The following is a 15,953-nucleotide window of genomic DNA, read 5'->3' on the forward strand; positions in this document are numbered from 1 at the left end:
AGGTTTTGGGAAACTGATCATCCGAGACGAGGGTAGCTGCTCATATGGGTTGGTATGTCAGAGCAGTTAAAACTTCAGAAGATGTTCTGAAGGTTGTCCTCTGTGGGAGGTTAAATATCTCTGATAGGTGCTGGTTGAATGTTGTGGGAAGACTGGTGTACTCTTTTCAGGTGGCTTTTCAAGGTCCAGTTCGACTTGAATCTGGAATTTGGACTATAGGTTGGACTATAGTGCTCCATAAACTGGGCCTGGAGTTTGGAAAAATAATGGTTTGGAGTAATAGATTATACAAGCAGTCTATTCATATTCACTTGTATGTCTTGTTTGAGTCATACGAAGTTTTTGATCCTTGATGCTGCTATGGGAAAGCGAGGTTAGCTGTTTTCTCCCATCTCGAGAGGGGGGAAAAAAAAAAAGAAATGTTAATCAGAAAATCTTTGACTTACTGGAAGTTCAGTAAGGGATAAAATGAACTGAATATTTAATATGCCAGGCTCAGGCTGGGTTTTCGGAATGGAGTTAAATGTAGTTTTTTTCCCCCAACAATTTTTAGACAGACAACGTGAATTTAGAAATTGTGAGGAGAGGGAGAAGTACTAAACCACACCCTATTTTTAGAACATGTTTTGTGATGCATAGTGATATTATTCTTAGGGTGTTTCACATAAATATTCTTATTCTTGGCAATAAATTAGGATGTGAAAACACCTGAAAGGCCAATTAATTATCGTCACATCAAATAAGCATCATTTGCTTGTTGATCAAGCAGAACTGAAGTCATTAGTGCTATCAATAAAATACTGTTTAATGAAAACAATAGCATTCTGATTACCCAGCAGTGCCCAAGGACACTGTAAATATACTGATAATTAAGTATTTGGTAATGCAGGTTGCTGTTCTGAATGAAATTTAGAATTAACATACCGTTCTGAGGCACACTTAAAAAAAAAATCTTTGTAATAAATAATAAAGGCATTTGAAGGACATGAGTAAGTAATTTTCAATGACTAATTTAAATTAGAGTGGTCTAAATTTTATGTCTTTGTAGTTGGACTGTGTTGTTCGTGAACTTTCTGCAGCTGATGGGGTGTGAATGTCTCCTGAGTGCATCACAAAGGCCTCGGGTCTTTGACCGCAGCTTGGTCAGTGGCTTGCAGGGCAGTTCATGGACCGCCATCAGTGCAGTAGTGGTGCGTTTAGTCTGATGTAGTTTGACAGTCACCACTTCCTCAGAAACATGTCCTGCAGATCTTTCATGGTCTTCCTTACCAGCCCTTCCATGACTTGGCTCAATAAGATGACTACCAGTGATGATTTCCCCTAGTGACTGACCCATGCTCTGTTGCAGTAGGCAGGTCAGGTGGAAGGTACCACTACTGTCTCAGTCTGGCTCCTTGGATTTTCACATTAAGATAAATTTTATAAATCCTTGCACCTGTGAACTTAGACAATGCTTACTGTGCTTGTCCACCTCAGTGAAAATGGATTATAAGAATATTAATGTGAAACAATTATAAGAGAGGATCAGGAATGAATTCATTCACCCAAACATCTCTGCTCGTTATTTAAGAAATATCTTGTCAAAATTCTTCCAACTTGAACCAAAAGTTGTAGTCATAAATACTGCATTGCACGCTCTTGCATTCTTCTATTGTAGTTAACAGAAAATATGGACAAGAATCAAGTGGTGTTGGCTCTCAAGTCAGATAAAATGACTTTCATGTGAATTCTGTGCATTTCTGGGTAGAGAGGAAAAGTTAAATAGTTGAGAGAGGGCTTTGGAATCCTAGGAAAGCTAGGCTACTGCATTTGGTTAAGATCAATTTTGGTCAACGTTGTAGGCAGATTTGTTACCCATTACCTTTATTTCATTGCATATTTGCAGCTATTCTACGTGTTTTATGTAGTTGATAGGAGTTTAGAGCACTGTCATCTTGTTTCGATGTATACTCTGGAGAACCACAGTATTGATCTCTGTGTGGTTTTTCTTGTGTATACCATTGTAAGTATTTTAATAGCAGTTTCAAAATTATTTCTGCAAATTGACAGTTGAATTTGTACATGAACAAAATAGATTTGTGATCAAGCATTGCTATTTGCTTGAAATCTAAACCAACTTCTATCGCTGGAAAAAATTTGCTAGATAGTAAAAAGCCAGACTTCTTGATAGAAGATAATAGAAATATTATTTTAAAATAAATAATTTCAAGATGAATGAATAAAAAGAAGTTTCAAATGGTAACAGTAACTGCTTAATAGTTTATCTGTACTCATTATTTATTTATCATAAAAAAATTGCATAGGAATTTATAAAAGGGCATTAGCTTGTAAACATCTTTCGACAATTACCTTGTTGAACAGGGAAATGAAACAAGATGAAGAGTTTGGGGAAGTACAAATAGCAATGATTATATAAAACTAGTAATTGGTGATCTAGAGCAAGGGCAAACTATAGAAAAGGCTTGATTTGATTATTAATGAAATAAATCAATAGTGGTAGTTGGCTAATTTCTTACCTTTGTAGAAGCAGCACACTTGAGAAATGTTGCGTCCTCTGCTCATGATGTAAAAACTGTCTATCTAAGATTTTTCCAGCCCAGCATGCCTTTTCCAGCACTGGCCAAAAAGCGGGTGCTTGAAGGAGTATAAAATCAGAGCAAGCATGTATGGTGCTTCCCCTGGGTACCTTCCCACGCTCCAGCCATGTGTGACTCAGAGCCTTCTTGAGCCAGGCACGACATTTGTATTTTGTAGCACTCAGTGGATTTCTTTTCCACAATTTTGGGCAGGCTCCACTAAAATCTGTATAAACTAGCATCCACAGCTTCCCGTTGCAGGGAGTTTGGGGCACCCAGCGGTAGTCGTGACTGGTCAGAAAGGCTTGGCAAAAGTAGTAAGGGTGCAGGAAGATAAAAAAGGTGCAGGTTGTGGGACAGTTTGACGGTAGCTGAAACAGTTTCACATTGCCCTTGAGGAGCAGGCAGGCTTCGGGTGGCTCCCAAGAGAGGACAAGCAGCAGAATGGGAGAAGGAATCCAGGTTTAGCTGTTCTGTTTTGTACATGTAGTCATGAGGATGGCCAACAAGGGACCTGACGTTGAACAAGGCAGGCAATGAGAAATGGTTGGATGAGAGGGGTTTTCTTTCTGTGTAGACAGAAGACCAATCTCAACAAGTCTTATCAATGCGGAGGCAGATGCGACAGAACTTGGACATAACTGGAATCACAGTAAAGCTGATGGTACGGTGTTGTGGGTTGTTTTTTTAACTTCAACTGGAACAAATTGAGAGTTACCCAGTTCGCTCTCTGCTTTTCTACTGAACAACGAGTCTTACCAAGCCCTTTTAACAAACAGTGATAATTTTGTGGGGCAGGGCCATGTGCAGGTGTTTTGGCTAATTCAGTATTATTGTGCTGGGCTTTAGTGTAGCTTTAGCTTGTCTTGCAACTTCCACTTTACCTCCTGGTGTTCTACTGGCTGAAAATACAGCAAGCGTTCTGTTTTAAAAAAAGGGAAAAAAATGTCCTGTACATAAATTTCTAATTGAATGCCAACCAAAACAAGCTAAATGGAACAGACTTGTTAAATGAAGAGTTAATGGACTGAGCACGATCTGTCTCTGAGAAACTTGAAGGAAAGTCATTACACATTATTATTTTTTCATCGTGTTTGTTTGCCCAGGCTGGGTGTGTGCTTCCACAGTTTTTGTGAGTTCATTAATGGGTTAGCTTTGGCCACTTCTGCATAACAGAACAGCCATATACGGTATTTGCTGGTTCTGATGCGAAGTAAAAATTATGGAAAATAACTTTGAATGTTACCTTCTGTTTCTTGCACACAACTTATAATTATGCAGTTATTTTTGGCAAATGCAAAATGTCAGAGGAGGAGGGAGGATTACCATTCATTTCAAATGGAAATGATGCATAGTTTGGGGAGCCTAATTTTTTTGTAATTTATTTAGAACTTTTGCCACATGTCACTGATAATATCAATGAAACCAGGGCAAATTAAGACAGAAAATGGTTAAGTGAAGGATTATGTTGTATCAGTGAATGATCATGTATATAACAGCCTAAGTCCAGGTAGGGTCACATTCAGACAGCATAAAGGATCCTGCTGCTGTTGACTGGTTTCACTGTGACCCTTCGTGTAAACTAAGGACCCACCTCCCTTCTTATAATAAAGGTACCATCAGCCCTGAACCAGCCTTTCGATGCCAGATTTTCATCCTCTCTGCAAACTGGCCTTTTACAGAGGCTGCCCACCTTCCCTGCCCGATTTGCATGTGCATTTTCCCACTTGTGACTATTTATACCCAGGAGACGTGCTGAATTCTGGAGGCTCAGGTTGTGTCTTCAATGCAAGGCTGGTCCAGGTCTTTGGATTTGCTTCTAGCCCGCTTTTTGATGCACTTCCAGACTTCAGATGCGAGAAGTGCTTTTCTTCTAATGCGTTTGTCCGTCAGAATTGTGGTGAAGACCTAGATGCTTTTCTGCTTGAGTTAAATCCCCCACTTCTGCAGTGTGAAAGACTTTGGAAATTTTAGAGCAGGCCGGGCACTTAGGTGACGGTTGTCATTCTACAGGGAAGATAGAAACCTTGTTTTAATTCTGAGGGAGTTTATTATTTTCCAAGACTAGAGACACGCTTTCAGAACAAGAGCCATGAAGGCCTCTTTTTTAATCTTTCCTCCTTATTTTGAATTCCAGCAGCCTCTGTTTTTTGAGGGGAATGGTCATAGTTTGGCAGGACTTGTCAGCAGTCACATGTGTTGGCTTATTAGAGGGAGCACAAGAAATAGTTCATCTAAGCCAGAGGCTGAATAGGTCGAGAAGAGATAACAAGGAATTATGAATGAGAAGTAGAGAAACAGCCAGGGAAAAATGCATGGGCATGTGTGAGAAGGTGAATTGCTGCCATGCCGGGAAGATAGCAGCAATGAAGAAGCAGCTACCCTTTCCCTTCTTCCCAGCCTAAGCTTAGATAGTGACGTGCATCTTCTGTCTGTGCTTGAAGTTGAATTTTCAGTCTGTAACAGTGTTTGCAGTAGGTGCAGAGGTGTGACTCCAGGTCGTCTTCTGGATCATGCTAAAGTCCATTCTGAGTTTATTCTGTTGGATATGGGTTTCCGCCATTCGGGCTGAAAAGGCGTAGGCAGCAAGCATGAATGTGGTCCACATCCTTTTCTTATACCCCTGGAAATAAAAATTAAGTATTGTTGATGTAGCATTCAAAATCACTTAGGAGTACTGTATGAAATAATTTTTGATGTTACAAATCATAAGATTGATATTTCCCCAACTGGGTTTTTGGGGGCCATGCTTTCTGCATGCCTAGTTTTGAATGCTTCAGAGGACCCTGATTTTTAGTGTCGGCGGCTCATCCTGCAGGGACCTTTCTTGCATTGTCCCTCCAGCTGAGCACTTACAGGAAGAAATCCCCTAAAGTAGACTAAAACTCTCCTTTTCAAGCTCTACTTCTAATTCTGTGTCTGCATCCCACCTTCTTCTGCACATCCCGGTGGTGGTGCTGAACTACAGGGCACACAAAGAAGTACGGTTTCTGCTGAGATTTCAGGACTCCACAGGTGGGTTGTGTGGAGGCACCGTAGTGGTTTTCACCTCTTTGGCTTCAAAACCTGCTCTCCCAGTCTACTGATGGTAGATAGCCCTTAGGTTTGTTATGTTGCACGAACTTTGGCATCTCCTCCAGAGTCACAGCAGAAAAGGCAGTGGGCAAGATAACTGGATTTGACCTCTGGACCACCAGTAAGGCCACTCTTTCAAATGGTTTGTCACGGTCTCTGCTGAACAGCCAGTCCCCCCCCGAATGATCAGCTTAATCGCATCATCTCCCTACCCCCCTTCATGTATCTTAACATTCACCTGTGATGCAGGCAGATGATAAAGCTCTGATTTTAATTTTAAAAAAGGGAGCGTTTCTCTGGTAACTACTCACAGTATGCCCTCATTTTTCTCCAAGATTATGGGGGGGGACCCGCCACCCCCCCACCCCAAAGTGCAGGGCATGGCGGTGGAGGAGAATTTTTTAAATTAAGTAGGATTTACATATTATTCATAAAAGCCCTCCTTCTATCTTAGTAGCTGTTTCTGGAACCTAAATGGTTAAAGTAGAAAATGTTAGTAATTTTGCTGCAAATAAATTGATCAGTATGCAAGACGGTTGTCACCGGCTGAATCATGGTCCACAGTTAAGGTAAACAGATCTGTGATGACATTTTCTGAGCAGAATACCAATGCTGCTACGTTTCTTCCCAGAGGTTTCTGACACTTCTTATGTGCGGATAAAATTGCTCTCCAAGAAGGTTTTGTTCACAGGAAAGAAATAGCGTCTTTGTAAGAGTCTTCCTTAAAGGTGGGATTTATTATATTTCCTGATCTAGTTGTTATCGTAATTGTGTTAAGAGCATGGAAAGGAATGTTTTTTGCTTTTCTGCCTATCCTCTCTATACGAGAGGTTTTTCTGATGTGGAGTCTATTTAAAGTATCTGTCAATGGAATGCAAGTAAAACAGTGTTAACAGAGTTATCAGGAACAATGAAAACGTTTTATTTTTTTATATTCTCTTAGAGTGCTCTCTGGTTTATAATCCCCGTAGGTAACATGTAAAAGCAGTGACTGAATATACAGCTAGGTTTTAGCATAGGTGCTTCTGTGGAATATTTTTGGCTACATGATGGCTTCACATTTTCATCGGCATATTCTAAAGTAAGAGATACGATTTAGTTTATTCTTAAATGTCTCTGTGCCAGGCAGAAATTTGCAATTGACTGCAATCAAACCTTTTTGCTGAGATGCATGTAACTCCCCTATGACTTCAGGGTATGGAAAAATACAGTTTCCAAAGAAGTTTTTGAAATCTGCTTTCTTAAAACATTTAAAATTTCTGTGTACGGTGCTGCTCAAGGGAGAGGGCACATTCGTAATTCTGTATTTAGCCTTAGATCCAATTTACTTGGAGGTGATTGACATCTCAGCCATTCTATGGATTAGCGGCTGGAAATCTGTCACACTTGTATTGATAAAAGTAGAATCTCGTTCATTTAATCAGATGCCAGTATCTGACTTTAATCCTCTTTATTACAGTAGATACTGAAGGATAAAAGAGCCCTATGGAGAGCACGCTCAGTGGTACCTGACATGTAATAGCAAACCTGGAACTAGTCATTAAAGTTAATATTCAAAGTCCGTTGAAGTCAGTGAAAGCATTTCTCCGGTGGGCTCCAGGGTTAAACCTGTCCTTGTCGGTGCCTGGCGTGTGTCCGTGAGGGGAGCGTAGCCTGGCATGCCCGAAGGGCTGAAAATAGCAGGGGCAATAGGACCTTTTGTAAGATGGACTTACAAAGTCTTGTCATGCACAGCGTCTGGTTGTATTTCAAAGCTTCGCAGCAAGATGTACGGCTGTGGTTTCTGGAGGGGAGCAGAGCGGGAGACGCCATCTCCGGAGCCGGGGAGACACCTGGCCAAAGAGCCGGGCTTCCCTGGGGGGTGGCCCAGCAAGTCGCAAATGCCTGTCGGAGATGAGTCAGAGCTGCATTTCAGGCGATGGGTCTGAGGTGGGGCTTGAGATTTAAAGTTTGGGCTTACGAGCCGTGGTTTAATAATTCTCTGCCTAAAAAGAGAAGTCCAGGTTCATCCCAGAGTGTTGCACCATCAAGTAATTCTTGCTGTGATTGTGGTTCACGTGCACTTTCAAGGTATCCGCGTGCAGCATTTAGCTTGCTTTTTGTGCACAGTAGCTGTATTTTGTACAGATCTCTATAACAAAGTTTGAGATGAACATGGAACTTATTGGGAATAAATCCCTGTATTTTATCCCTATATTTTTAATGTACCTTTGCAGATTGTCCTTTATTTCAAAAAGATCCCTGAATATTTTGGGGGTGGCCTACGTGTGGCGTTGGAGGAAAGTGTAATATCCAAGCTCGAAGTGTTCATCAGTGCAATTAATTCTGGACAGAAATGGAGGGACTAATTCTGCTGCTTTTATGTTGAGCACTGACGTTGTCCCTGGATTAGTGTGGCTCCTCAGGGACCCCCAAGATGAACAGGAGTATCAGTGGCAGGATCAGGCCTGTGCCCAGGCACGACAGCGATAAGACAAGAGCTGTTAGGTGTCATCTAACTGGAAGAATATCCACTAAAGACTATGAGCGTTGTGCTGGATTTTGTTTTAGTAGCATTTATGTGTTCTTTGGCAGATCTCTAGGTAACTTTCTAACTTTGAAATTAAATACGGTGTGTATTTTTGCAGCAGCAAAGTGATTTCTATTTGACACTAAGGAACTTCCTTTAAATAATTCTTTTTCAGAATTGTTTTCAGAATTTCAGCCTTGGTGGTTACAGATTATTTTCATGAACGTTCAGCCTGACCTTGTTTTACTTTCTGAACATTGTACCCTTATGCTCATGTTTTAATTTTGGGTAAAGCAAGCAACACTTGTTTTATTTCTGTTGGCAGAAGGAAAGTCCACTCTCAGAAGGTCCAATCTCAGAAAGAGAACAGCTTGTTTCCTAATGTTCATTGCTGCTGAAACACTTCTGTCAACATCAGTGTTAACATCTGTCTGGACATGAGTGTAGATGAGCCTGGAAACGGGATCTTTATGATTGTTAACCCAGCATATCCTTTTTTTTTTTTTTAAAGAAATATATAACCAGCTTGACACCTACTTCTGCAGTGCTGGCCTTTCATGCTAGTTTATGCTACAACAGGATAGTTCATTTACTTTCAAGGGGCTGCCCCAAATTTATGTTGATGTAACTTCACACAATTGCAGGTTACCCTTCTGATTTTTTTTTCTTTAGGTCTGTGTCTGATGCACACGCTTTTTTCTTTTTTTTTTTTTTTTATGGTATTACCCTGCTCCCTGGGGTACCTCTCTACCAGAATATTTCTATCTGAGATTCCAGTCTATGGGTGTCTTTTTTACTCTCTCTCTCCTGTTTTCTTCCTGGAGTATGCACAGACAGGTAACTTCTCAGGTGCTTAGTCAGAGAAGCAGCTGACTGTTCCATCATGTTTTTCTTCTGTCTCTGCCTTCCCCGATTTTTTGAGATGACGTGTTTCTACTTTTCTGACCGGCCCTTTTTTCTAAATGTAAAAATATCACCAGAGATGAGGTCCTTTGATGCATGCAGATGAGTAGGGATGGAAATAATTTGGGAAGCAGCTCAGATCCATTCCATGGTCTTCTCCAGAAGTTCCGCAGCCTGCAGCAGGGAGCTGCTCTGTGTTTCTTGTGTTGCTTGTATTTCTGCAGAACCATCCAACGTTGATACGGCTTCCAACACCCAGCTGGCTGCAGCTGAGCAATGGGGTCACTTTGTCAGCTCTGTCCCTGTAGCGCTCTGGTGTCACTATTTGGGCACTGTGTGAGGTGCTTCAGGGCTGCTCTTGCTGAGGCAGGTCAGGTTCTAGGTGCTCCATGCTCCATGGTGGTGTTGCCCTTGGAGTTGCTTTCTTTGCTGTATTTGCTATGTGGCTTGAAAGAGACCCAACCCTCTTGGTTTCTCCATCTGCAAAACTTTATTTTTGTCAGGAAAGAAATCTTGGAAAGCTGATTGCTTTTGATGGCAGTGTATGTCCACCCTCGAGGGTCTTATGAACGCTGCAGTAGGTCACACAATGGCTGGTGTCTCTTTGACATGGGAAACTGAAGTGCAAAGTTAAATTGCGTGCCGTACACATTGATGTATGTGCAGGTCTGTCACACCTTCGGACTGTTGTGTAATGGCAAGTTTTCTGATGTGAAGAGCCTGAAGCTTTCCTCCCTCATAGTTGAGCTTTCACATGGATTATTGTGTGTGGATCCCCTGATTATTTTATTTTTTTCTTCTTGTGCTTATATCAGGGACATGGAAATTTTTGAAGATACCCTTTTAGTGGTCAGCGCAATGAGCTTGGTTTTGTTCTCCCGGGTCTGTGAAGATATATTTGAAGGCTATTTTGTGTAAGAAGTTTTAGTCATTGTGCTGTTTTCCATGTGCCATTCTAGAGATACAAGATACCTACACAGTAACTCTTCAGCTTATAGTCAGATGATTTATTTGTTGCAGAATTTTTTCTTTCAGCTGTTTTTGGACACTGATAAAACTGAGCTTCTGGTTTGGCCATTCCTCTAGCCTTTTTTTTCTTCTTTTTTTCTTATAAAAAATACACAGTTTCTGTTTTTCCTTACTACTTGAAACTTGCTAACTACCCTTGTCTCTTATGTCTGCATACATTGAAGGGTGAACATAAGAGCAGAAAAACAACTCATTCTGCCTAGCCACATCGTCTAAATTGGGCACCTGATCAAAAGTATCTGTCTAGCTCTCCCTGAGTTGTCAGTGGTGAGAGGGGTAGGCAGGGGACCTATCGAAAGAGGTTTACTCAACCTATTTTGGGTGCACCTCTAAGCATGGGGTGCATAGTAGGTGCAAGGATGGTGCTTTGTTTCCCTTTTAGTGATCTATAAAGTTACCTTAAATAATTAGCTTTAGGTTTTAGACTTTGAAGAGTAGATGAATCTAACCATTGGCCTGGTTTTTCATCATCTTTGTCTTAGATTGAGGAAAATGAGGTTACAAGAACAGCTCATTGCAATTACAAATACGGTATTGTTACAATACTGCTCAGAGTTGGCCTGAAATTGTTTTACAATTACTACTTAAAAAAAAAAAGTGATCTTCTTGATGATCTATACTAAAATGTGTTTCTGAGTGACAGGCACACTTTACAGGTAGATTTATTATGATTTTTACCATCTGCTTTAATAAATGAGTGAGCAGAGCATTTCAAAATGACCTTCGGTTCTATCCATGAAATGTGAGTTTGAATGTTCCGAGTGAATTATTGGCATTAGACCGCTAAGGGTACTTATTCGGGAAATAGTGCTTTACCAGTTGTTTGGATGCTCATGCTTTTATTTGTATGGAAATGTGCTAAAATACATTAACATAGTGTTTCCACATAGCAGCAGCTTTAGACGCAGCGAGACTTTCCGTGGTGTGGTGTTGTAGGTAGAGATCTCATTCTTTGTCCTTGCACACTTTGTTGAAAAATATTGGGTGACTACTTTGCTCTGTTGCTTTTTAGTTGAAAAGGAGGTAATAAAAGTAAATGCACTAGAAGGAAATCATGAAATCAGTGAACAGATAAAATGTTATTATTTGAAATGCATAATGCTGCATAATGGATTTACATAAAGTGTGGCAGAAATGAAGTGCCCTCCAAACACCAGGAAAGAACTTGGATTCCTGTTTCCATGATTGAAGTTCTTTTGTACTTACCTGTTGGGAAAAAATAGCAGGCTTTTAAAAAAGATTTGCTTTCTGTTAGTAAATATATTTATCTGTAGCTCCAGATACTCCGCCAAGTTTAAAAAAAGAAGAAAAGTTGGAAGGAGGATGCATTTTCTTTCAAGATAATTAAATGTTGTGACTGTAGATTTTACCTCCAGAGTGAGTAAAGTATAGCTGCGTTAAAAGAGTTTTAATTGCTTACGTAGTTTACAAGAGTCGCACAGAGGCAAAACGTGCCTAATCCATGGGATAGTATAAATACATTATATTCCACTTTTCTTTTTTGAAGTGTAATGAACTGTTATTAATAGGTTGTAAAAGTACGTGCCATTAGCGGTCTGAAACTGTTGTGTAAGCTGTGCTCTTGCCGTTCCTCAGATCAAAGTTTTGAGGTTTGAAGATCTCATAAACCTGTGGCTATACCCGGCGCATTGGCAGAGGGATGAATGTCAGCCTGGATTTTGGGCTCGGTTCTGCTCTGCAAAGCACCACACAGAAATACAGGAAGCCATGGAGCTCTACTGAGTTCGGTCTGGTCCTCTGAATGCCACCAGAATAAAAAGCAGTGTCACCTGATGATTCATGCCAGCTTTAAACTCTTGACCCCGCTGGCAAACTGACAAGTTTTTAAAGTTTTATTTTCCTTGGTACCCTGGTACCATGTTCCACAGCTTCATCTGTCTTGGGAATTCAGCTCCTGCATTTCTCTACAGGGCAGTTTAACTACTGTAGAAGGTTGTTAGCCTTCATCTGACAGCTTCTCTGAGAAGTAAAATTAGAACCATTAGGTATAAATTGAAATACAGAGGTACCTACCTGTGATTATCTCTGTCTCCCAAGGCACTCGTAATGGCTATTGACAGAACTGGGCTTCTTTTAAGGGAGCTGTGAATCTGTCGGTCTTTGACGGGAGACCTTTTCCTTAGAAATAAAAAGGAAAGCTTTCTCTGCTTATTTTTGAAAGGACCTTTCTCTAATGTTGTCATCACAGGTTTCTCCTTGAAGGTAATGGATTAAAGGAATTTATTTTTTCCTTCCTCTTTCCCTACCTGTGCATTTCAGAAATGGCATCAGATATTCCTGGCTCGGTGGCCCTGCCAGTGGCACCAATGGCAAGTGGCCAAGTGAGAATGGCAGGATCCATGCCCTCCAGAGGAGGAAAGCGCCGCTCTGGGTAAGCCGTCTCTGTTTTGGGTTTCTTTCCAGGTCTGAAACTGGAAATGACTGGTATAGAATAAACTGAAAATATGCCTATATGTGTGTGTTGATTGTGTAATGTTTGTGTACGTAAACTACACTATGGCATTAGTCACTGATGGTTTGTTTTTCTCTTCAATATATCTGCTCTTCCTGCAAGATCAAACTTGCTGATAAGCGTATTGTTTGTTGTTTTGTGTGCTTCAAAAGACTTTCAGGTTTGGCAAAGTATCCACAAAGCGAGTTTGGATCCCGTGGCTGTTGTGCATGTAATGAGCGTGTGTTGCCTGCATCTGTTTAATCTCAAAAGGATTTATCACGTGAATAAATATATGTTTATATATATGCAAGATATGTTCTTACTTGCACATGCAGACTTGTCCAACTTCATTTGAAATTTGGACTTGGAACTTCTCAAATAAAAGTTAAAAATGTTTTCTTTATAGTCCCAGGTACAGAAATAGCAGGAGCAGTCACTCTTCAGGGATTGTGGTCTGTGATATTGTAGGTCTTGCTGGAAATGCAGCCGCGTCTCTCTGTTTCTGGGAGAAAGGGCCTGCACTAGCTTGAGGGTTCTGCTAAAGAAGAAAATTAGTTTTATCCGATGACAGAGGTTGGTGTGGTGTAGGGATGGCTTTTCCACATCAGAGTTCTCTGTGGGAACTCATACTAATCCTCTGTGTTAGAAGAAAAGTGTATCAAGAGCTGCAGAGGGGCAGAAAATTACTCTCTAGTATTAACAAAAAAACCTCTTTTTATCAAAGGCTGATCACAAATACTGGTCTTTAGGTGATGCTTTCTCAGAGATAACTCTGGTCTGAGAGTGCCTGCCAAAGAAATGGGTAAGTCTTATATTTAGCCCTGATTATGACAGTGGTAGGGCTTAAGAGGATCAATAGTGTGAGTAAAATCTTCACTGATGGACACCTAAGGAGAAGACATCATTCCTTCTGAAAGCTACTCTAGGGGTTGCCTGTTTTAGGTGTCTGCTCCAGTAACAGTGCCGGAGTCTCAGTCCTGGAATGAATTGAACAAGGAGAAGGTGGACCTTGCCTTGGACGTGGAGTTAAGTTGGTGTGACATGAACACTCAGGATGGTTGTTCTGAGGGGGGGTTCCTTCGGACAGGATAATTTGGAGATTTACCCCTACTAAGTGTGCTTCCATATGCTGAGCTAACTTTAAGAAATTGGCCTGAAAAACTCCTGAGATCTGTCTTTGACAGGCATCACGTTTTTATTTTGAAACCGTTCAATGAAAAAGCCTTTTCAAACTTGCACTCAAAAGAGGAAACAAAACATGAACATCTTTTCATCGCTACATAACATAGATAAAGTTTTGTACTTTTGAGTTGCGGGGTAATTGATCTCTTTTTTGATCATAAACCATGTCAACTGCGAATACCAGTTTGCAAATTACTGTTACCAAGGGTTGGTGCTGCTGACTGTGAAATCTTCTGATTATATTAAATACTGATTTGATATTAATTGAAAGCTATGCTTTAACCGTTGCATTTTAAGTATCATCATCTATTTGCAAGAAAGTAGAGTGGGGGGGAGGGTGGGAGGAACATAAAATTGAATTATTTTAAATGTATTTAACATGCAAATTCAGTGAGTAAGACAGTATAGATTTGCTGTTATACCCAGATGGTGGCATTTCATCTGTGCACCATAGCTCTAAACTAATAGCCCTTCTCCAAGCCTCAGCTGAGGGTACATTTTTTTATGTGTTTTTTTTTTTTTTTTTTTTGTTGAGTGTGTATGTATTCAGACCTTGAGGGAAAGAAAGCCTGCTGTGTCTAATTCCTCCTAGCTTCTCTTTGAACAAAGTTGCAACTAACACTTGGTCCTTTCATTACTGTCCTGGTGATACATCTTTGTACACCTAAATCCTTGGGCATTTTTAGAAATTAATGCTTTGTGTCAGACAAATGTAGCTAGTGAACACAGTCGTCTTTTCCAGCTTCGGTTATCTCTGAAAATTGTTTCTTTTCTCATAATTGCTGAGGCAAGCTGGCAGAATAATTGCTGTATGGACTTGAATGTAGATCAGTTCAAACTCATTGGCTATCCAGAAGGTGTTTCTGCGGCGTAGGCATTTGGCTTCATTGACAGCTTGGGAAAATATTTTTCCTTTCTATAAATTATACCAAGGACTCTATAGGAAAAAAAATGACAGCCTAGTAGTGCAGAAGATAATGCATTGATCAGTGGCTGCCTGAGATTAACGTAACGTCAACTCTTTATTTAACGTGATTTTTCTTTAGGTTTTGCTGTGTTAGAGGATATGGGGCTTTTTTTACCTTCCTAGGTAATCTGTGCTTGGGGAGGGCGGGTGGTGGGTTTTTTCCGGTTGGTTGGTTTACAATTGCGTTGGTTTTGTTTCGGTTCTGCTTAGGGCCTTGTCTTTCCTCTGAGCCGGAACTGTGAGATCTGGGGAGATGTGGGGAGGAAGAGCCCTCAGCCCACCATCTTCCCTCCCTTCCCGGCTGTGCCCCCCGTGTTGGACTGAACAAAGGGCTCTACTGCAGATCCCCGTCTGCCTCTCAGCTGCATCTGCTCCTCCTCATCCTCCCTGCCTGCCCCCTTCCTACGCCGTGTATTCATGGCAAGCCATCTTTTGACGTTTCTCGGGAATTTTACATAATGATTTTGTTGCAATATTCAAATCCTCTCTCGTCTCAATTTTTTAACCTGTGCAGGACCACCCTCTTGAGTTTTTTTGGTTTGGGTTTTGTTTTTTTTTTCGGTATGAAAGTATTTCTAATTAAAAACAAATATTTTTTAAAAAATATTTTTGTCATGGTATTTATGCTACCCACACATCTTTTGAAGAAAATGTGTTTTAATAAGTACCTCATACATCTGGCCTTTTCCTGATTGACAAGAACGGTGTGAAAGAGGAAAACAAGATTTATGCTGTCTCTTCAAAACAAAAGAGCATAGTGCAGCTCTTTTTTAAAGTCTCTTTAATGTGAATTTTAGATGAAGATGAAAGATACTCTTTCTGAAACTTCTGAAATGATGTCATTTGTCTTCTTGGAAGCTGCTTCTGCTGTTTTGCTAATGTGCAATATATTCTATCTGAACAGCAGATCTTATCTGTCAGGGTATGAGGACTTTGCAATAATATTTTTGTGTGTTCTGTTAGAGGTTACAACTGATTCCCTATCTTTCATTCCACCTTGCTATAGAGCACATGCAGTGATTCAGGCAGGACATTGGAATCACTGACTTTATATCTGAGATTTATTTTTTTTTCAGGTTTTGCAAGTTTTTTTTTAATTTTGCACAGTGAAATGTGAAATTAGGAAATGTGTTTATTAACAAAAATGGGACAGAGATACATTTGCTCTTGCATTTTTACAAATATTGACATTTTTAATGAATGTTATGTTTAATTTCTTATTTTTTTATAATCTTCCGTTTGGAATACAGTCAAGAT

At 40.4% G+C, this 15,953-nt stretch overlaps 1 protein-coding gene across 4 annotated transcripts in view; it reads left to right on the forward strand.

Annotated features, from left to right (window-relative positions):
- Nucleotides 1–15,953, forward strand: part of ARNT2 (aryl hydrocarbon receptor nuclear translocator 2) — a 108,119-nt gene that overhangs the window by 13,173 nt on the left and 78,993 nt on the right. For 2 of the 4 annotated variants that reach the window (XM_074599864.1, XM_074599866.1), the window contains exon 2: nt 12,373–12,484. In XM_074599864.1, coding sequence (XP_074455965.1) covers nt 12,373–12,484 — 112 coding nt within the window. Of the gene's footprint in view, nt 1–5,906; nt 6,380–12,372; nt 12,485–15,953 lie in introns of those variants that run through there. The other 2 variants (XM_074599865.1, XM_074599867.1) reach the window with 2 other exon arrangements.

This window comes from Larus michahellis, chromosome 9, assembly GCF_964199755.1.
Source record: "Larus michahellis chromosome 9, bLarMic1.1, whole genome shotgun sequence".
NCBI lineage: Eukaryota > Metazoa > Chordata > Aves > Charadriiformes > Laridae > Larus > Larus michahellis.